The sequence below is a fragment of the Diaphorina citri genome, unplaced genomic scaffold, assembly GCF_000475195.1.
Source record: "Diaphorina citri unplaced genomic scaffold, Diaci psyllid genome assembly version 1.1 scaffold1351, whole genome shotgun sequence".
NCBI classification, from domain to species: domain Eukaryota; kingdom Metazoa; phylum Arthropoda; class Insecta; order Hemiptera; family Psyllidae; genus Diaphorina; species Diaphorina citri.
The window spans coordinates 52,428-74,602 of record NW_007378779.1 but is presented as its reverse complement, the minus strand read 5'-3'; the positions used below and the strand labels follow the sequence as shown (position 1 = coordinate 74,602).

Below are 22,175 nucleotides of genomic sequence, written 5' to 3'. Positions count from 1 at the left end.
CTTCCTCCCTTTTCTTCTCCCCCCTTTACTGGGTATTTCTCACCCTCTCCTCTTCTATCCCCTTTTTTACCTTCCTGTCCCTCATCTTGCTTCCCTCCCCTCCCACTCATTCTCTCCCCTCCTCCCTCTCATTTTCACCTCTCTTCCTCCCTTTTCTTCTCCCCCCTTTACTGGGTATTTCTCACCCTCTCCTCTTCTATCCCCTTTTTTACCTTCCTCTCCCTCCCCTTGCTTCCCTCCCCTCCCACTCATTCTCTCCCCTCCTCCCTCTCATTTTCACCTCTCTCCCTCCCTTTACTTCTCTCCCCTTTACTGGGTATTTCTCACCCTCTCCTCTTGTATCCCCTTTTTTACCTTCCTCTCCCTCCCCTTGCTTCCCTCCCCTCCCACTCATTCTCTCCCCTCCTCCCTCTCATTTTCACCTCTCTCTCCCTCCCTTTCTTTTCTCCTCTCCCCTTAGCCACTTCAACAACAGTAGGTCTTCACTATACACCTATACAGTTGTACAGTGTGCTACTATGTAGTGTCTTATCACCTTATCAGTACCATCTCAATACCTGGGTCAGTAGTTGGGTCTTGGGTACCTACTTACCTGTTAGTAAACAATGGAGTCTCACATAGTGACTCACCTGTAAAACTGAAGTCCTTACTTACTATTTAAATAAATCAGAATTAATTTAAATCCATTAAGTGCCTACCCAAATTAAATTCATCAATATCATTACATTCATTACCCATTAAGTAATTTTTTATGTACTTTTTTAGGTACCTAGAGAGACACCTATCTAGATAAGAACCCAACTAAGGATCTAAGTAATCCTAGCAAAATTAAAATAACAACTCAACCTACATTTAACTGAGCACCTAAGTAAACCTAACTAAGTACTTAATAAAAAATAAATGATTCATTTTAACATGGTTCTATCTATTTTTACTTCGAGGTGCTCTTAAGTATACCTAGCCAGGCTATACCAACTTACCACGGTACTTATAAGACAGTGTTCGTGAGCAATGCCGGGGTTGTGAGTTCGAGCCTCACCTGGGGCAAATTTTTTGTACATCTTTTACACGAACTTTGGAGTGATTCTAGCCAGATTTTTGGGTTATATCGTTTTTTTGTAACATTATATGAGAAAAACTGACACCTTGATTAGAGGTATCAAGTATCCATTCCTCCTAGCATAGCCCCTTTCCATTTTAGGATTTTTTTTCTTCTTCTTCTTCTTCTTCTTCTTCTTCTTTCTTTCTCTCTCTCTCTCTCTCTCTCTCTCAGGTACCTACCTTAAGGTTTGGAGTAGGTAGGTACACTGGTATGATTTGGGTAAAGGGGTTGGTTGGAGGTAGGAGTGAAGTTTAGATTAACTACCTACGTAAAGTTTTAAGGCCCGGCTCTACAGAAAATAGTGTTGTGTCCATGGATGAATAATTAAAACTCCTCTATTCTGATAGATTCTGATGTGACTTTGTGAAGATTCATCTTGAAAAGAAGAACTCCTCTATCCCTCCTCCAGCCTCCTTCACAGATCCTTTTTCTACTCCTCCTCCTTTTCTTCTTCCTTTTCAGACCCCCTCTCTCCTTCTCCTCCTCCTCCTCCTCCTCCTGCTCTTCTTCCTTTTCCTTTACAGACCCTCTCTCTCCTCCTCCTCCTCCTTTTCTCTCCCTTCTCCTTCCACTCTTCCTTCCTCTTTCCCTTTCTCTATGTCTCTTTCTTCCTTTTTTTTTCTTCTTTCTTTTCTCCCCTCTCCTATCTTCTCCCACTCCTCCTCTCCTATCCCACTGATTTTCACCTCCCTCCCTTTTCTTCTCTCCCCTTTACTAGGTATTTCTCACCCTCTCCTCTTCCATCCTCCCTGTTACCTTCTACTCCCTTTCCTCTCCTTTTCTCCCCTCTCCTAGTTTCCCCTCCCCTCCCTCTCATACCCTCCCTTCTCTCTTATTTTCACCTCCCTCCCTTTTATTCCTCTTCTACCCCCTCTTTTACCTTGTTCTTCTCCCTCCCCTCCCTTCCATTTCTCCCCTCTCCTATCTTTCCCCTCCTCCCTGTTACCTTCTACTCCCTTTCCTCTCCTTTTCTCCCCTCTCCTATTTTTCCCTTCCTCCCACTCATACCCTCCCTTCTCTCTTATTTTCACCTCCCTCCCTTTTCTTCTCTCCCCTTTACTGGGTATTTCTCACTGTCTCCTCTTCTATCCCCTTTTTTACCTTCCTCTCCCTCCCCTTGCTTCCCTCCCCTCCCACTCATCCTCTACCTCCCTCCTTTTACTATTTCTCTCCCTGACTTCTTCTTCTATCCCCTCTTTTACCTTCTTCTCCCTCCGTTCCCTCTCCTTTTCTCCCCACCTCTCACTCTCTCCCATCTCTCTCATTTCCACTTCTCCTCCCTTCCTCCCTTTTCTTCTCCCCCCTTTACTGGGTATTTCTCACCCTCTCCTCTTCTATCCCCTTTTTTTACCTTCCTCTCCCTCATCTTGCTTCCCTCCCCTCCCACTCATTCTCTCCCCTCCTCCCTCTCATTTTCACCTCTCTTCCTCCCTTTTCTTCTCCCCCCTTTACTGGGTATTTCTCACCCTCTCCTCTTCTATCCCCTTTTTTACCTTCCTGTCCCTCATCTTGCTTCCCTCCCCTCCCACTCAATCTCTCCCCTCCTCCCTCTCATTTTCATCTCTCTCTCCCTCCCTTTCTTTTCTCCTCTCCCCTTAGCCACTTCAACAACAGTAGGTCTTCATTATACACCTATATACAGTGTGCTACTATGTAGTGTCTTATCAGTATCACCTTATCAGTACCATCTCAATACCTGGGTCAGTAGTCGGGTACCTACTTACCTGTTAGTAAACAATAGAGTCTCACATAGTGACTCACCTGTAAAACTGAAGTCCTTACTATTTAAATAAATCAGAATTAATTTAAATCCATTAAGTGCCTACCCAAATTAAATTCATCAATATCATTACCCATTAAGTAATTTTTTATGTACTTTTTTAGGTACCTAGAGAGCCACCTATCTAGATAAGAACCCAACCAAGGAACTAAGTAATCCTAGCAAAATTAAAATAACAACTCAACCTACATTTAACTGAGCACCTACTTAACCCTAACTAAGTAATAAAAAATAAATGATTCATTTCAACATGGTACTCTCATGTATACCTAGCCAGGCTATACCAACTTATATTATTATTATTATTATTATTATTATTATTTTCCTCCTTTAGATTGGTATCCACTACATACATCCTATTTTTGCTATTGTGTAGTTCACTCAGTTAACGCTCAAGTTATCTCCAATTCAGTTTAATTCAGTGTTAAGTAATTCATAAACCTGGGCAAGGGCGCTTCGAACTCTTGACGTTCGCGCGCCTCCCGGCACACTTGATTGAACAATTTTATTCTAACACTAACATAATTTTGCAATCGAAAAACGAGTACAAATTTTTGTCGATGATGGGATTCGAACCCGGGACCTTCTGCATGGCAAGCAAGCGCGTTACCACTAGACTAACCGTGCCCCCTATTGAACAATTTTAATCTAACACTAACATATACCTACTTGTGTTTCAGGACTTCATCATGAACAACAGACTTAAGTATCAGATTGATCTTCTCAGAGAGGTAAGTGGGCGGCAAGTGTGTAAGCACTAGGTCTCGGGTTCGATTCCCACAAAGGTCTACTTCTAAAAACAGAAGGTGATAAATAGGACTTTATCATTATAACTCCTGTTAAAAAGAAAAGAGACCGGAGTTTTTATTATTATTTTTTTAAGAGGTTTGATAGAGGGAACATAACTGCTAAGGTCTTATCGTCTCGAAAGCAAAGAGAGAAGGAAGACAGGATAGGGGAAAGCCAGCCGTTCCGAGAACGAACCTTATCTGTTCAGGATAAGAGAGAGAAATAAACAGAAAGATAAAGAGAGCCAAATAGGAAAAATAATGACAGTGATTCTCTTGTTATTTTCAGAAAATGCTCTCGGAGGAGGCGTGTGGTCTGTGGGACTTCAAACTGAAACCAAACATACCCAAACTGTTCGAGAACATCACGATAGAACCAGCCCTGCTACATGGGGACTTCTGGAGCGGTAATGCAGGACAGAAAGTAGACGGCACTGAATCACGTAAGTCTCTCTTTCCCCCTCTTTTTTTTCATTAGATGAGTGTTTCACGACCGTTTTTATTTTGTAGCAATGAAACAACTTCTACATTAGACGCGTGTGGTCTTTTTCGTAGCATGCCCATCCCGTAGTAGGCCTCTCATTAGATATGGGCGAGAAGAGACTGAATCACGTAAGTCTCTCTTTCCCCCTCTTTTTTTTCATTAGATGAGTGTTTCACGACCGTTTTTATTTTGTAGCAATGAAACAACTGCTACATTAGACGCGTGTGGTCTTATTAGATATGGGCGAGAAGAGACTCAATACTTACCATTTAGGTGCTGGGTCAACATACCCAAACTATTCGAGAATATCACCATACATGGGGATTATATTGTTTTACCCTTAAAAAGTGCCCATTCAATCGTCCAAATGACTACACATGACTTTTGCTTCGAAACGTGCCGTGATACGCACTGTATGGATTTCAAAGGCAACATCATGTAGCAGTCGATATTTAAGTCGAAATTCCTGTATTTTCCTGGTCTAAAGTGCCCTAAAATGTAAGTATTCCCTAAAATATTGCACCCTTTGCCCTAAAATACCGTTCTATTTCAGTTTGAAGTCCACGAGTTTGCCGCTCAAGTTTATAACAGACTATTTTCGCCTCTCGTCTCACCAGCCCCAGTGGCGCAATTGGTTAGCGCACGGTACTTATAAGACAGTGTTCGTGAGCAATGCCGGGGTTGTGAGTTCGAGCCTCACCTGGGGCAAATTTTTTGTACATCTTTTACGCGAACTTTGGAGTGATTCTAGCCATATTTTTTGGGTTATATCGTTTTTTTGTAACATAATATGAGAAAAACTGACACCATTGTGATTAGAGGTATCAAGTATCCATACCATTCCTCCTAGCATTGCCCCTTTCCATTTTAGGATTGTTTATTATTTTCTTCTTCTTCTTCTTCTTTTTTTTTTCTCTCTCTCTCTATCTCTCTCAGGTACCTACCTTAAGGTTTGGAGTAGGTAGGTACACTTGTATGATTTGGGTAAAGGGGTTGGTTGGAGGTAGGAGTGAAGTTTAGATTAACTACCTACAGTTTTTAAAGGCAAGGCTCTACAGAAAGTAGTGTTGTGTCCATGGGTGAATAATTAAAACTCCTCTATTCTGATAGATTCTGATGTGACTTTGTGAAGATTCATCTTGAAAAGAAGAACTCCTCCAGCCTCCTTCACAGATCCTTTTTCTACTCCTCCTCCTCCTCCTCTTCCTTTTCCTTTACAGACCCTCTCTCTCCTCCTCCTCCTTTTCTCTCTCTTCTTCTCCCACTCTTCCTTCCTCTTTCCCTTTCTTTATGTCTCTTTCTTCCTTTTTTTCTTCTTTTTTCTTTTCTCCCCTCTCCTATCTTCTCCCACTCCTCCTCTCCTATCCCACTCATTTTCATAATAATAATAATAATAATAATAATAATAATAATAATAATAAATAAAAAATGGCGGGAAGTTTTAAATTTATTTTTTATCAACAAATTGATAAGGTTTTCAGATGTTGTTCTTATCAGTAAAAATAATCAGTGTTTTAATCTTTAAATACCTATATTCCTAGTTGTGTTGTGCGTTTGCTCCAAGATTTTCAAAGCTTCTGTGAACTATCAAGTCATCACAATAAATAAACAAAACTATCACAATAAATAAATTGAATTAAATTGGCCAATTTAATAATTGACCTTAAAATCCAAAAATGCCTGATTTAGAAGACACTTTGAAGAAAGAGTTAGAATGTGAGGTTGTCAAACCATTTGGTGCTAGATCTGGTAGTTTCCGTATGTTTGATACAGACAAGTATGGAAAAGTATTTGTAAAAATCTGCTCCGACAAGAAAATTGTAAGTATAGTCTTCTAAAAGGGGAAATGGGTAATTAGGTATGCAGAAGTCACGTCTGTGGAAAAGAAAGCTCCTTTTTGTATTTAACCGAACTCTATAATAACACTAATCACTGCTCTAATTGTGAAAACTCCTTTTTGTGTTTAACCTAACCCTATAATAACATTGGTCACTGCTCGTTTGTGCCAGTTCCTTTGGTAGCAATATTCCATGGACATGACTTTTGTACAAGTACTGGGAAATGTAATTGTAAATGCTAAGGTGTTATTGTCCTGAAAGTGAATCCAAAAATGACACCTATGGCCACTCTTCCTTAAAGCAACTTTGCAACATCAAAGGCATTTAAAGTGGCCTAATTTTCTTTTATTTATCTTTCCAGGCAAGGCCTATGTTTGAAGCAGAAATGGTTGGTCTCAATATGTTGCGGGAGTTGAATCTACCCAATGTCTCTATTGCTAAGGCATATAAAGTCATTGATCTGCCTTATATGAAAGGTAAGTTTGTCTTCCGATCTTGTTTCTTTTTTACTTTCTATTACTACAGTATTGTAATTTCTATTATTTTTATTATTACTTTTTTTACATTTTACCGCACTTTATCGGCTTTTTTTTTTTTTTTTTTTTTTACTTTAATAATTATAAAAACTGCTAAACCTTACCTAGTGTTTGTGAATAAATTATTTATTATTAATTAATTCTTATTATTTTTCCCCCATATCATGCTTTTACAGATTATTAAATCTTTTTCCAAGTATGAAAAAATGTGGATTGAATAACCAATTTATGGAAACTTATTAAATAAAAATAAATAAATCTTGAAATATTGTTAAATTTCAGGTGGAGCATGTCTGGTCATTGATTACCTATTCACCGAGAACATGTTCTCCGAGGAGAGACAAAGGGACCTGGGCAAAGCTCTGGCTCACTTGCATTTGCATAATGCTCGGATGAAAACCGAGCAGCCAGAGAAGTATGTTTCTAAGTTTGGATTCAATATGAGCACCTACTGTGGCCGGATACCGCAGGATAATAGCTGGAAAGACAATTGGGTGGTAAGGAGAATTTTTTAACTGTGTGTGCATTTCTTTTTTTTTTTTAATGACAATTTTGCAGGCAAAACAAAAATCTAGACTAGACTTTCAAGACTAAAAACCCAATTTTGGTTATTATTATTTTCCTCCTTTAGATTGGTAGGTATCTACTAAGTACATATATCCTATTTGCTATTGTGTAGTTCACTCAGTTAACGCTCAAGTTATCTCAAATTCAGTTTAATTCAGTGTTAAGTAATTAATAAACCTGGGCAAGGGCGCTTCGAACTCTTGACGTTCGCGCGCCTCCCGGCACACTTTTTTTTAAAAAAAAAGATGAGTGTTTCACCGCCGTTTTTATTTCGTAGCAATGAAACAACTGCTACATTGGACGCATGTGGTCTGTGTCGTAGCATGCCCATCCCGTAGTATGCCTCTCATCAGATGGGCGAGAAGAGGCACAATACTCCCCATTTAGGTGCTGGGTCAACACGAGAACAGCAGAAAGTAAAATTACCTATATTGTTTGTTTGGTTGGTTGTTTTTAAGGAATATTATTGTTCTTTCTCAATTCCACAGAAATCTATGACCCAGCTGTGTTCTACGGTCATCACGAGTATGATTTAACCATCACTTATTTATTTTACTTCTCTAGTTATTTATTTGGCGGATTCCGTCATTACCTATATTGTTTGTTTGGTTGGTTGTTTTTAAGGAATATTATTGTTCTTTCTCAATTCCACAGAAATCTATGACCCAGCTGTGTTCTACGGTCATCACGAGTATGATTTAACCATCACTTATTTATTTTACTTCTCTAGTTATTTATTTGGCGGATTCCGTCATTACCTATATTGTTTGTTTGGTTGGTTGTTTTTAAGGAATATTATTGTTCTTTCTCAATTCCACAGAAATCTATGACCCAGCTGTGTTCTACGGTCATCACGAGTATGATTTAACCATCACTTATTTATTTTACTTCTCTAGTTATTTATTTGGCGGATTCCGTCATTACCTATATTGTTTGTTTGGTTGGTTGTTTTTAAGGAATATTATTGTTCTTTCTCAATTCCACAGAAATCTATGACCCAGCTGTGTTCTACGGTCATCACGAGTATGATTTAACCATCACTTATTTATTTTACTTCTCTAGTTATTTATTTGGCGGATTCCGTCATTACCTATATTGTTTGTTTGGTTGGTTGTTTTTAAGGAATATTATTGTTCTTTCTCAATTCCACAGAAATCTATGACCCAGCTGTGTTCTACGGTCATCACGAGTATGATTTAACCATCACTTATTTATTTTACTTCTCTAGTTATTTATTTGGCGGATTCCGTCATTACCTATATTGTTTGTTTGGTTGGTTGTTTTTAAGGAATATTATTGTTCTTTCTCAATTCCACAGAAATCTATGACCCAGCTGTGTTCTACGGTCATCACGAGTATGATTTAACCATCACTTATTTATTTTACTTCTCTAGTTATTTATTTGGCGGATTCCGTCATTACCTATATTGTTTGTTTGGTTGGTTGTTTTTAAGGAATATTATTGTTCTTTCTCAATTCCACAGAAATCTATGACCCAGCTGTGTTCTACGGTCATCACGAGTATGATTTAACCATCACTTATTTATTTTACTTCTCTAGTTATTTATTTGGCGGATTCCGTCATTACCTATATTGTTTGTTTGGTTGGTTGTTTTTAAGGAATATTATTGTTCTTTCTCAATTCCACAGAAATCTATGACCCAGCTGTGTTCTACGGTCATCACGAGTATGATTTAACCATCACTTATTTATTTTACTTCTCTAGTTATTTATTTGGCGGATTCCGTCATTACCTATATTGTTTGTTTGGTTGGTTGTTTTTAAGGAATATTATTGTTCTTTCTCAATTCCACAGAAATCTATGACCCAGCTGTGTTCTACGGTCATCACGAGTATGATTTAACCATCACTTATTTATTTTACTTCTCTAGTTATTTATTTGGCGGATTCCGTCATTACCTATATTGTTTGTTTGGTTGGGTGGTTGTTTTTAAGTAATATTATTGTTGTTTGTTTCTCGTTCCATCAGAGATTTATGACCCAGCCGTGTTCTACGGTCATCACGAGTATGATTTAGCCATCACGTATCTGGTGGATTCGTTCATGAATTCTACGGGAATCGAACCCGCGACCTTGCGCTTATTACTTTCCTTATGCTATAAGAAGGAAAGTAATGTAATGGACGAAATTTTCGATGTTTTCTTGAGTAATATTAATATTGTTTGTTTCTATTTATAGTCCCACAGCAAGACATAGGTGTTCTTCCTGTTTAAGGTCCCCCAGCTAGACCTAAGTACCTGTATCGTTTGAAAAATGTTGTTTGTTTTTTTTTTTTTTTTCGTTTCCACAAAGATCTACGACCCAGCCGTGTTCTACGGTCATCACAAGTATGATTTAGCCATCACTTATTTATTTGGCGGATTCCGTCATTACCTATATTGTTTGTTTGGGTGGTTGTTTTTAAGTAATATATTATTGTTGTTTGTTTCTCGTTCCATCAGAGATTTATGACCCAGCGGTGTTCTATGGTCATCACAAGTATGATTTAGCCATCACGTATCTGTTTGGTGGATTCGTTGATGAATTCTACGGGAATCGAACCCGCGACCTTGGGCTTATTACTTTCCTTATCCTATGAGAAGGAAAGTAATGTAATCGACGAAATTTTCGATGTTTTCTTGAGTAATATTAATATTGTTTGTTTCTATTTATAGTCCCACAGCAAGACATTGGTGTTCTTCCTGTTTAAGGTCCCCCAGCTAGACCTAAGTACCTAGTGTTTGTCCCTAATGACTTGTACATAAAAGGTAAATTGTTCATGTTTTTTCTCTTTTTTTTATATTTTTTGGAACATTTTGGCTTTCTCCTATTTTGTTCTTTTTCTATCTTCCATTTCGGGGCGATAAGGCCTCCGTTGTTATAGTTCCCTCTTAGAAAAAGGTAAACTATGTCCTAAATAGAACGGTCGCGCTTACTTAGGCGAGGATTCTAAGCCAAAGAGCAGAAAAGATCTTGTAGCCCTCCTGTCTGTTTAACGTCCCCTGCTTGCAAAGCTTCCCCAAAAGAGTTTGTATTGTGCTGTTCCCCCTGTGGTGTTTGTGTTCTGGATCAGAGCTGAGAGCTGTTTGTGTCCTTTTGACTTGTCCCGTTCAAGGTAAAAATTTAATGAGAATTTCTCTACACAGGGCTGACAAAACTTTGACCCCGTCGGAAATCGAACCCGGAACGATGATATCAAATCTCTTAAAATATCAATTTCATCAAGCTTTATACTGCGTGGTGAAGAGACTTTTTAGTCTCATCCTAGCAATATAAATCTATAATAAGGTAATTGAGGTATGTACATACATACTCGTATATTCTATTTTATTCTTTAAGCCAGTGTTTGTGCTCAAATCTCACACTCATTCTTTCTTCTCTCTTCGATTTCGGGACCATTAGACCTTGGCGGTTACAGTTCCCTCTATCAACACTGGTAATGCCGTCACTGGTCACTACTGGAATGTCCTCACGAGGCTGAGTGCACCCCGAACTGTAAGCATAGAGCCGGAAAAAAACTTGGACCCCGCCGGGAATCGAACCCAGGACCTCCGGAACCTAGTGTGATACCCACTCGGGGGGGCGGATTTTATCCTGAACGGATAATATTCGTTCTCTGAACGGCTGACTTTCTCCTATCCTGTCTTTCTTCTCTCTTCGATTTCGGGACCATTAGACCTTGGCGGTTACAGTTCCCTCTGAGTGCACCCCGAACTCCAAGCATACAGCCGGAAAAAACTTGGACCCCGCCGGGAATCGAACCCAGGACCTCCGGAACCTAGTGTGATACCCACTCGGCCATGGAGGTTACTCTATTTATTTATTAGAGTATGCCAACATAATAAATGTTCAATTCTTTCTCTTTTTCAGGGGTCGCAAAGCAAACGTGTCCAAAACGACCACCCCCCGTCCGCTGTCGACCCGGTCTAAAACCACCTACGTGAAAACGTCCAAGATCTATTTGGACTCTGACAATGAAACCGAAGAACCTTACAACGGCACTACGCTCAGCTTCGGGCAGATTTACGAGTACTTCTATCGACAGGAAGGATTCGATTGGATGAGAAGGAAGAGGAGAAAGAGGGCCGTGGATCGACTGGCGAAAAGAACCTTACAACGGCACTACGCTCAGCTTCGGGCAGATTTACGAGTACTTCTATCGACAGGAAGGATTCGATTGGATGAGAAGGAAAAGGAGAAAGAGGGCCGTGGATCGACTGGCGAGATTGCTGGAACTCAGGAAAAAGTATGGGGCTTCCAAGAGGGCTGATTAAAATCTTGGAAAATTTCCTGTACACGTTGAACGAATGAACGCCCGCCATATCTTGAGGTAATGTTTTTTTATGTAAAATTTTCTCCATTGATTGACTGGCCAAGCGCTAGATTATTAAACTGAAAATGACTTGGAAAAAACGTTCCTATGGAGCCCGCTAAAGTGTAAGAGTAGTGCTGAAGTTAAGCAACGTTACGTGTGGTTAGCATCCGGATGGGTGACCAAATCTATGAGTACTTCTATCGACAGGAAGGATTTGATTGGATGAGGAGGAAGAGAAGAAAGAGAGCCGTGGATCGACTGGCTAGGTTATTAAGCTGGAAATCACTTGGGGAAAAAAGTACCTACCCATAATCCAGAGCCCAAAATCGGAGAAAATTTCATGAGGTAATGTTTTGTAAGTACCATTTTCTCCATTCATTGACTGGCTAGATTGTTAAGCTGGAAATCACTTGGAAAAAACGTTCCTATGTGCTTTAGACTGTCAGATTAGTTTCAACTCAGTGTTTGGAGTTCGGGGTGCACTCAGCCTCGTGAGGACAATTGAGGATCGAAATTATTGAAATTGATTGCAAAGGGAACACACGTCCGAATGTTCTTCCCAAGCGGCCACCTAGAACAAAAATACAAAGAAAGTATTAATACAATACGAAAAAATATTTATTTATTTTTTGTAGAGATTTGATAGAGGGAACTGTAACTACTGAGATCTTATCGTCCCGAAATCGAAGAGAGAAGGAAGACAGGATAGGAGAAAGCCAGCCGTTCCGAACACAAAGATTGGTTCACAATAGACTGAGGAGCTAAGGTCTGTTTATGGAAACAACTTCACACTTTGCAAAATTAGCTTGGAGGGTAATTGGGCCTTGTGACCACCAGGTCGCGGGTTCTCGGAACGGTTGGCTTTCTTCTATCCTGTCCTCTCTTCGATTTCTGGACGAAATAGCATCCGCTCCCTCTGTTAAAAAAGAACTTTGTAGGTTTGGAACACAATACATGCCTTCAGACACACTCTATTTGTCAAGGGTCTAGGTTTACCTTGCCCTTGGGATCAATTTAATTTAAATAAACCATTTTTGCTGATGAAAATTTGTAATGAAACAATAAGTTTAGGTATTAAAACTTGACCTGCCTCGGTAGCGTAGTAGTCAAGACGCTCGCCTGGTAAACAGGAGGGCGTGGGTTCGATCCCAACCGAGGCATGGAATTTTATCCTCATTTATTTCAGATTTTGACCTCATAATCATGGAGCTCTAAGGGTTAGGTGGTAGAAAACGCCTCCGGCGTTAACCTCGCCTAGTGGTTACCTTCCACTCAAGAGTGGTTAGGTGGTAGAAAACGCCTCCGGCGTTAACCTCGCCTAGTGGTTACCTTCCACTCAAGAGTCTATTATTATTATTATTATTAAAACTTTGCTTGATCCAATAGTCACTCAAGCCAAATTTAATGTCAGCTTGTGGCCCTAGCCATTAGACGAAAAAACTTAGCAGTTATGAAGCCCCTAAAAAAATAACTTAAAAATAGCCCCTAAAAACTACATTACATTGAAATGGAGGTCTTTTCTGAAGAAATTCCTGTGTACGGAATCCAGTATGAAGGACTTATTGCACTCCTTATCAACGTACCTGGCATTCCCGACTGCAATACCATTGGTTCCCGCAGCCTTCAAATCAGACTTGTCATTAAATACTAAAATGGTTTAATTACAGAAACATGTCCCCTTCCCGAAAACAGTCAATTATTCTTTTTTTTTAATAATATAGTAATAATGAAATTTTATTGTAATAAATAACAACAATGTAAAAAAAAAACACATTTAAAATGTAGTAGGTAGGTCCATTGAAATAAATAATAAATATTGTGGGGGAAAATATTTCTAAATAAATTCAAAGAAAATTTTGCGAGAGGTTTTTTCAAGCTTCCCAGACTGTCTGGAAGCAAGGTCCCCACCCGAATGCCCTCCCAAAGTCGATAACTTTGTCAGCATACTGAAAAAGTTCTGAAAGAGGAGGAGTCAAATCAGAATAATAGGGGAAACATTTCCCCTATACTGATTCTTGCACAGCAGTATAGGAGAATCATATTTAAAAATACATTTTTATAAACCTAATTAATTAGTATAATTACCATTAATATCTAAGTTTTTCCTAGCTTCTATTCACTTGTGAAAATGATTCTTAACTCCCACTGCTGTATTAGTAGCTTGTTATTGGGACATGGCAGCAATAGGTACTGAGTTTAGCTTTAGATAAAGGAAAGCATAGAAAAGCAAAGCTTTCAGTCCCATTTAAACTTTTATTAAAATGCTTTTATTTTATTAATTACCATTAATATCTAAGTTTTTCCTAGCTTCTATTCACTTGTGAAAATGATTCTTAACTCCCACTGCTGTATTAGTAGCTTGTTACTGGGACATGGCAGCAATAGGTACTGAGTTTAGCTTTAGATAAAGGAAAGCATAGAAAAGCAAAGTTTTCAGTCCAATTTAAACTTTTATTAAAATGCTTTTATTTTATAAACTGTCTACAAGTATACACTATACATTCCTAATTCAAATGGCATACCTACTTATCAAATCAGACTTGTCATTAAATACTAAAATGGTTTAATTACAGAAACATGTCCCCTTCCCGAAAACAGTCAATTATTCTTTTTTTTTTTTTAATAATATAGTAATAATGAAATTTTATTGTAATAAATAACAACAATGTAATAAAAACACATTTAAAATGTAGTAGGTAGGTTCATTGAAATAAATAATAAATATTGTGGGGGAATATATTTCTAAATAAATTCAAAGAAAATTTTGCGAGAGGTTTTTTCAAGCTTCCCAGACTGTCTGGAAGCAAGGTCCCCACCCGAATGCCCTCCCAAAGTCCATAACTTTGTCAGCATACTGAAAAAGTTCAGAAAGAGGAGGAGTCAAATCAGAATAATAGGGGAAACATTTCCCCTATAATGATTCTTGCACAGCAGTATAGGAGAAACACTACCCTATACGCGTATGCCGTGACGTCAAACTTCACGATTTACCGGTATTTTTTAGATCGATTTATCTTGGTATCTAGAAGTCGTAGAGGAAAAAGAAAAATTCCGTTGGCCCTCATTTTTCCTGCTCTATGACTTTGAAACATCACCCAAGTAAGCGCAACTGATCTATTAGCCCTTCCACATAGAATAGCTCTCCTAGAAGCTAATCCTGACCAGGATTAAATGATAATCCGAGTTTAAAATTCGGCCCCCTATCCTGTCTTCCTTCTCTCTTCGATTTCGGGACGATAAGGCCATAGCAGTTACAGTTCCCTCTGTCAAACCTCTTTAAAAAAAAAGGTCTAGTTTATTTAATGGGTTTTGCATTTAGCGTATTTTATGTGTGTGTCCACAAATAGTCGACCAGCCGTCGATCGATGTCGACTGAGTCCCCCACACACTACCTCGACATAGATTCACCTCGTCGATCGAAGGCCGTCGACTATGTGTGTACACAGCTTTAGAGACAGACAGAAAATCATAGAATTAGAACTTACCAAATTAACAATACTATCTTCCTTGCTATTAGGCTTGTTTATCTGAAGATTAGTGACTGGAGTTATTGTGATCTCTGATTGTTGCTGCTGTTGTAGCTGCTGCCTACTCTGTTGCGGTACGATCTTTTGCTGCAAATGAGAAAACGAAATATGGAAAGATGAAAACAAATACCTAACCTAAAACGAGTGGTTCAGTAAACTGAAGAATTAGCCAGCCTAGTTAGTAGCTTATTAGGCTTGTTTATCTGAAGATTAGTGACTGGAGTTATTGTGATCTCTGATTGTTGCTGCTGTTGTAGCTGCTGCCTACTCTGTTGTGGTACGATCTTTTGCTGCAAATGAGAAAACGAAATATGGAGAGATGAAAACAAATACCTAACCTAAAAAGAAGTGGTTCAGTAAACTGAAGAATTAGCCAGCCTAGTTAGCTTGGAGGGTAGTGTGCCTACCGTGTGGTTTTCTTCTGGAGGGTAGTGTGCCTACCTTGTGGTTTTCTTCTGGAGGGTAGTGTGCCTACCTTGTGGTTTTCTTCTGGAGGGTAGTGTGCCTACCGTGTGGTTTTCTTCTGGAGGGTAGTGTGCCTACCTTGTGGTTTTCTTCTGGAGGGTAGTGTGCCTACTTTGTGGTTTTCTTCTGGAGGGCGATCTTTTGCTGCAAATGAGAAAACGAAATATGGAAAGATGAAAACAAATACCTAACTAAAACGAGTGGTTCAGTAAACTGAAGAATCAGCCAACCTAGTTAGCTTGGAGGGTAGTGTGCCTACCTTGTGGTTTTCTTCTGGAGGGTAGTGTGCCTACCTTGTGGTTTTCTTCTGGAGGGTAGTGTGCCTACCTTGTGGTTTTCTTCTGGAGGGTAGTGTGCCTACCTTGTGGTTTTCTTCTGGAGGGTAGTGTGCCTACCTTGTGGTTTTCTTCTGGAGGGTAGTGTGCCTACCTTGTGGTTTTCTTCTGGAGGGTAGTGTGCCTACCTTGTGGTTTTCTTCTGGAGGGTAGTGTGCCTACCTTGTGGTTTTCTTCTGGAGGGTAGTGTGCCTACCTTGTGGTTTTCTTCTGGAGGGTAGTGTGCCTACCTTGTGGTTTTCTTCTGGAGGGTAGTGTGCCTACCTTGTGGTTTTCTTCTGGAGGGTAGTGTGCCTACCTTGTGGTTTTCTTCTGGAGGGTAGTGTGCCTACCTTGTGGTTTTCTTCTGGAGGGTAGTGTGCCTACCTTGTGGTTTTCTTCTGGAGGGTAGTGTGCCTACCTTGTGGTTTTCTTCTGGAGGGTAGTGTGCCTACCTTGTGGTTTTCTTCTGGAGGGTAGTGTGCCTACCTTGTGGTTTTCTTCTGGAGGGTAGTGTGCCTACCTTGTGGTTTTCTTCTGGAGGGTAGTGTGCCTACCTTGTGGTTTTCTTCTGGAGGGTAGTGTGCCTACCTTGTGGTTTTCTTCTGGAGGGTAGTGTGCCTACCTTGTGGTTTTCTTCTGGAGGGTAGTGTGCCTACCTTGTGGTTTTCTTCTGGAGGGTAGTGTGCCTACCTTGTGGTTTTCTTCTGGAGGGTAGTGTGCCTACCTTGTGGTTTTCTTCTGGAGGGTAGTGTGCCTACCTTGTGGTTTTCTTCTGGAGGGTAGTGTGCCTACCTTGTGGTTTTCTTCTGGAGGGTAGTGTGCCAGCTCACGTGACGTGATGATAGTGTGTTTCTACCTTTCCTCTCTCTTACCTTCAAGCTGGCCACAATATCATTCGAGCAGGGCTGGTTTCGCATTTTCTGTGCCCGCAGCATCGCGGACAGGTTGTTGCTCGCGCTGAAGCTCGGCGTAGCCTGGGGCATGGTCTGACCACCCCTGTTTCGTTCAGGGGCGGTAAGGAGGCGGGCGAGGGTGGGGGAGAACGAGGTAGAGCGGGGGTTTTGCAGGTGAGGAGGGAGAGGGGAAGCTGGGTGGTGACTAGAGGGGGACGGCTGAGGCTGGGCCTGTTTCCCTATGGACAGAAATAATGGTGTTTTAATATCGTTAAATGAGCTGTATTTTAATGTCTTTTAATATCGTTAATTAAATAAAATAAGTCGTATTTTATCTGACTTTTTTTTTAGATTCAAGCAAGGAGATATGGATTTTCAACTTCAATACCCTGATTGCCAAAGCATTTTTCCATGGTGTTTAGGTACCCACAGAAACCAATATATGAAAAAATCTCCTTTAACATGATATGTTTACCAATAGGACCTAAAATAATGCCGTCCTTATTATTGTACTTTACTATGTAATCTTTCATGTAATTGTAATATTTTTACGTTTGAAAGAATAATAATAATAAAAAAACAAGTGTGGACGTCCAAAGCGGAATCTCTTTGGTTGAATTATGTTGAAACCCATTTAGGAGCTGGGTTGACACGAACATCCAGAAAGTAACCCGTTGAAATATTTGAACTTCATATACGAGTGTATTTTTACTTTCTATTACCCTTACGTACAGGGAACCTATACAAGGTAATGAGAAAGTATTGCAATCGGTCCAAATTTTTTTCGATAGTATGTTCATGGGCATTGAACCCAAGACCTTTAGATCTAGTACTTACCACTGTTGGTTTTGGTAAGTATTCCGTGTAGTAGAGAGTTGTGCTGTTGGGTAGGGCTAGGTAGGACCGGATGTAGGGTGACCTCAGGGAATGCTGCCTGAGCAACGGGGGGAAGCGGCATAGATTGGGGTTTCGCTTGCGAGTGTCGTTGTACTGAAAATAGACAAAGAACAAACAGTTAGCATGTACGTACTTCATGTACGTACAAGTGGCTTTAGAGCCCGTTCCGACTTATCGTTCGGAAAATAAATCGTGTCGTGTGTAGTGGGAACACTTTTATTTACATTACACTGTTTACAGGACATTGTGTGTCGTTCGGAGAAAAAAAATCGTGTAGTGTAGTGTGTAATGGGATCTCACTTAAATTACATTGCCCACAGGACATTCGGGAAAAAATCGGATGAAACTCACAACGGGCTCTAATCGTCCTTTGGAAAGAATAGAATATGTGTAAGTATTCCGTGTAGTAGAGAGTTGTGCTGTTGGGTAGGGCTGGGTAGGACCGGATGTAGGGTGACCTCAGGGAATGCTGCCTGAGCTACGGGGGGAAGTGGCATAGATTGGGGTTTCGCTTGCGAGTGTCGTTGTACTGAAAAAAGACAAAGAACAAACAGTTAGCATGTACAGGATGTAGGGTGACCTCAGGGAATGCTGCCTGAGCTACGGGGGGAAGTGGCATAGATTGGGGTTTCGCTTGCGAGTGTCGTTGTACTGGAAATAGACAAACAACAAACAGTTAGCATGTACGTACAAGTGGCTTTAAGTGTCCAAATGCAAGAAGAACATGAAGAAATGGGGACTCAGCGAAGATGATCTGTGCGATTGTGGATCCATCCAAAACGAGGCCCATCTTCTCGTCTGCCCAAACGCAGCTGCTACCTGCAACGAACAAGACCTGCCGCTTGCAAATGATGCGGCGATCCAAGTAGCAGAATATTGGAAGAGGAGTATCTGACACGGTCATTGGTCAAAGCGGACTCTTTTTCGTCCAGTATGTCCTCCGAGTCGCTTTCCAGAGGGTCCTGCTCGGAGTCTTTATCGGTGGCTTCAGGAGCATCAGGACTTTTATCTTCATTGACATATTCCGTCTTCCCATCTTCGGCAAGACCTTCTACGTCAGCTTTCCCGCCTTCTTTTCCGTCAGAATTTTCAGTCTTGCTTGTAGCTTCTTTCGGATTTACTTTTTCAGCCTTTTCAATCTCATCGCTTTGCGCTCCTTTCGGGGTTACTTTCTCTTTAACTCTCTCTTCTTTTTCGGTGTCTTTTTCGTTTTCTTTGGATTCTGCTGGAGAGTTTTCTGTGGTGCCTTTTTTGGGGGATTTCTCTGTGGACTTCCTTCGTTCAGGTTTGTCATCTTCTTTGTGAGGTTTGTTCGGTGTCTTTTTCGTTTTCTTTGGATTCTGCTGGAGAGTTTTCTGTAGTGCCTTTTTTGGGGGATTTCTCTGCGGACTTCCTTCGTTCAGGTTTGTCATCTTCTTTGTGAGGTTTTTCCGCTTCCTTGTGAGGGTTGTCCGTTTCCTTATGGGGTTTGTCAGCATCTTCGCTATGGGGTTTGTCATCTTGGTTTGTTTTGGAGTCCGCTGATTTGGTTTCTTTGTCTTCTGCTAGTGAGCTGTCGATTGACGGAGATTTAGCTGTGTCCTGAAAAGCAAGAGGAGAAAGGGATTTATTGTAAGTTATGTTTAAAGGATAATATTGCCCTAGGCAATAATTTCGCCCTTTGTAATTTCATGTTTGTTTTTCTTGTTGTTGTTGTTCTTGGTGTTGTTGTTTTTTTTTGCGTTTTATTATCACTCAGGAACAACCAATAAAGAGTTTAGGTGGATAGTTTGTCACTGAATGTAAAACCTCCGTTACTAAAAACCTTAGTCGTTATATTCATAGAAGCTAACCCATTCTTGAGGGCTGTTTGCCCTTTCACCTATGCCTCGGAGTGGGCTTTTTGTGTTAACAGTTATACAGTGACATTAGATCCTTGAAAGAAAACCTCAACGCTCAGGCTGGGTGAGGTGAATGTGGGTTGGCGGGTAGTTTGTCGCCAAATGTAGGGTAAAAACCCCTTGTCTCTAAAAAAACTTAGTAGTTAGACAATGACGGTAAATCCAAAAGAAATGAAATTCAAGGGGTCTCATTGACTGCGGGAGGAAGAGACTTTTCAATCCAGTACAGCCCATTCCCCCCTTTAGTGTCAGTCACACATACCCATCCACTTTACAGAGCCTTTTACGAAATCACTCAAGAAAAAGTATTTTACTGAAATGGTGGGAGTAATCACATCTACCGTTCAATTCTCTTCTTGAACAAATCCCTTTAATTTACAAGTGCACATTTAAATTTTTAATTCAATAGGCGAGAGTACATCAGAATTTCTCAAATATTCGGAAAACTGACATCTCTGCTTTCATACAGTATAAATACCTACTAGCAGGCAAAATTTGTAAGAAGGGGGGACGCCGTTGGTATTTATCTGACAAGGATAAGCGCAATATAGTTAAGGACACGAGGGGGTCAAGAACCTAGAGACCCTGGCTATCTAGTCTCCAACCACTACCACTCACACAGTTATCTCAAGACTGGTATCAGTACCACGCAGAAAGTTCATTGGTGTCGTACTAAACTTGTACTTTATTATGCTATTTATGTTTTTACGTGCGTTTTAAGGCCCGTTCCCGTTTGTCGTGAGTTTCATCCGATTTTTTTCCGAATGTCCTGTAGGCAATGCAATTTAAATGAGAGTTCCTCGACTCAACGCTCAGGCTGGGTGAGGTGAATGTGGGTTGGCGGGTAGTTTGTCGCCAAATGTAGGGTAAAAACCCCTTGTCTCTAAAAAAAACTTAGCAGTTAGACAATGACGGTAAATCCAAAAGAAAGGAAATTCAAGGGGTCTCACTGACTGCGGGAGGAAGAGACTTTTCAGTCCAGTACAGCCCATTTCCCCCTTTAGTGTCAGTCACACATACCCATCCACTTTACAGAGCCTTTTACGAAATCACTCAAGACAAAGTATTTTACTGAAATGGGAGTAATCACATCTACCGTTCAATTCTCTTCTTGAACAAATCCCTTCAATTTACAAGTGCACATTTAAATTTTAAATTCAATAGGCGAGAGTACATCAGAATTTCTCACATATTCGAAAAACTGACATCTCTGCTTTCATACAGTATAGACACCTACTAGCAGGCAAATTTTGTAAGAAGGGGGGACACCGTTGGTATTTATCTGACAAGGATAAGCGCAATATAGTTAAGGACACGAGGGGGTCAAGAACCTAGAGACCCTGGCTATCTAGTCTCCAACCACTACCATCACTCACACAGTTACAAATCTCAAGACTGGTATCAGTACACGCAGAAAGTTCATTGGTGTCGTACGTCGTACCAACTTTTACTTTATTATGTTATTTATGTTTTTACGTGCGTTTTAAGGCCCGTTCCCATTTGTCGTGAGTTTCATCCGATTTTTTTCCGAATGTCCTGTAGGCAATGCAATTTAAATGAGAGTTCCCACTTACACACGACACGATTTTTTTTCCGAGCGACAAGTGGGATTGCGGGTCTTTGGGCAGTTTCATATTGGGCAGTTCGTCTAAGGGCCGGGTCCTCGAAATGAGTTTAAACTTTGTTTAAGTTTTAATCTCAGTTTAAGCAATCTAATTGGCTATTTTTTTTAGAATTAATCCGAGAGTTAAACCGAGTTTAAACTCACTTTGTGAACCCCGGCCTAATAAAACATCAAAGATTGTTTCTCTTTTGAGCCCATATAATTCAAATCCAGTTTAGACTGCTGAGAGTGCTGGGGTAAAGGGACTTTTTTAGTTCTATTCAAGCAGTAGGTAGGTATAAGCAAGAAAGCAATATATTCTATTGAACCCTAAACGGACTTTTTAGTCCTATTTGACCAGGATAAGATAAACAGGGTACATCCTATTCAAAAAACCCAATCTGAGCCTTAGGTGTAGGACTGTGTAGCACAGCCCTAAAGGATGGGTTAAGCTTCTACGAATCTACTAATGGAGGAGTTGCATTTGGGAAAATATTATTAATAAAAGGCAAAAAATCAATGAACTTACATTTTCTTTCTCCTCACTAATCGTCCCATTTTCTTCTTTATCACTCGTCTCCTTTCCACTGACTTCTCCGTTCCTCTTCTCCTCCTCCTCTTTCTCTTCCTCCATCTCCACATCCTCCTTGTCCTCTGCTTTCTCTTCTTTATCACATCCGTCTGGGGTGTCTTTCGGGGTTTGATTGAGCTCTGATTTTTCCGTGACTAGAGGCAGTGAAGATTTCCCGTTTGCAACAACGAGGATTTTATCTGGAAATTCGGGGAAAAAAGTCCACGGTTAGAAAAGTTCTTCTGGTTAAGCCAACCCGGTTGGCTCCCAGGTTCGATTCCCACCCGGGGAGTTTCTTTGATTTTGAACGATGTAAGACCTCAGTAGTTACAGTCGGTTAGCAAGGCCACCTCTGTGGCTGAATGGCCAAGAACACTGACTCTCAAACTGGAAGTGCTGGGTCGGCCGGCCGGCCAAACGAACCCGGCCAGGGTTGGGTTCGAATCCGGCTGAGTTCGAATCCCGGCCAGGGCTGGATAGGCATGGATGTAAAAGACTGTGCCTTGAAGTATGTAATGCGAAAGCGGTTTTTCCTGTGTAACGTTTCGTTTTCGTATCCTTCGGTCTTCGCGTGTTCTTCCGTCTTTTTTCTGTGTACTATTACTGTCTACT

The 22,175-nt window shown here is 40.4% G+C and overlaps 4 protein-coding genes and 1 non-coding gene across 5 annotated transcripts; 3 read left to right on the top strand and 2 right to left on the bottom strand.

The window, feature by feature from the left end:
* Nucleotides 1-4,770: 4,770 nt before the first annotated feature.
* On the top strand, nt 4,771-4,862 carry Trnai-uau. The gene is given in 2 exon segments: nt 4,771-4,808; nt 4,827-4,862. It is a non-coding gene; the product is annotated as a tRNA-Ile (tRNA).
* Nucleotides 4,863-5,677: 815 nt separating this feature from the next.
* On the top strand, nt 5,678-7,043 carry LOC103515483 (ketosamine-3-kinase-like). The gene is made up of 3 exons (XM_026828179.1): nt 5,678-5,974; nt 6,354-6,468; nt 6,811-7,043. Exons 1-3 carry the CDS (start codon nt 5,831-5,833, stop codon nt 7,041-7,043), a joined length of 492 nt encoding a protein of 163 aa, XP_026683980.1. The 5' UTR covers nt 5,678-5,830.
* Nucleotides 7,044-8,419: 1,376 nt separating this feature from the next.
* LOC113470039 lies at nt 8,420-11,897 on the top strand. Its single transcript, XM_026828178.1, has 4 exons — nt 8,420-8,450; nt 8,912-8,948; nt 10,966-11,169; nt 11,291-11,897. The coding sequence occupies exons 1-4, from the start codon at nt 8,420-8,422 to the stop codon at nt 11,367-11,369; spliced, it is 351 nt and encodes a 116-aa protein (XP_026683979.1). The 3' UTR covers nt 11,370-11,897.
* A 2,359-nt stretch (nt 11,898-14,256) lies between these two features.
* LOC103515482 lies at nt 14,257-18,179 on the bottom strand. The gene is made up of 5 exons (XM_026828177.1): nt 18,090-18,179; nt 17,450-17,531; nt 16,592-16,851; nt 14,871-15,024; nt 14,257-14,264 (listed from the first exon to the last, which is right to left on the bottom strand). The coding sequence occupies exons 1-5, from the start codon at nt 18,126-18,128 to the stop codon at nt 14,257-14,259; spliced, it is 543 nt and encodes a 180-aa protein (XP_026683978.1). The 5' UTR covers nt 18,129-18,179.
* A 29-nt stretch (nt 18,180-18,208) lies between these two features.
* On the bottom strand, nt 18,209-21,791 carry LOC108253186 (neurofilament heavy polypeptide). Its single transcript, XM_026828176.1, has 4 exons — nt 21,522-21,791; nt 18,861-19,090; nt 18,406-18,742; nt 18,209-18,328 (listed from the first exon to the last, which is right to left on the bottom strand). The coding sequence occupies exons 1-4, from the start codon at nt 21,624-21,626 to the stop codon at nt 18,209-18,211; spliced, it is 792 nt and encodes a 263-aa protein (XP_026683977.1). The 5' UTR covers nt 21,627-21,791.
* Nucleotides 21,792-22,175: the final 384 nt, after the last annotated feature.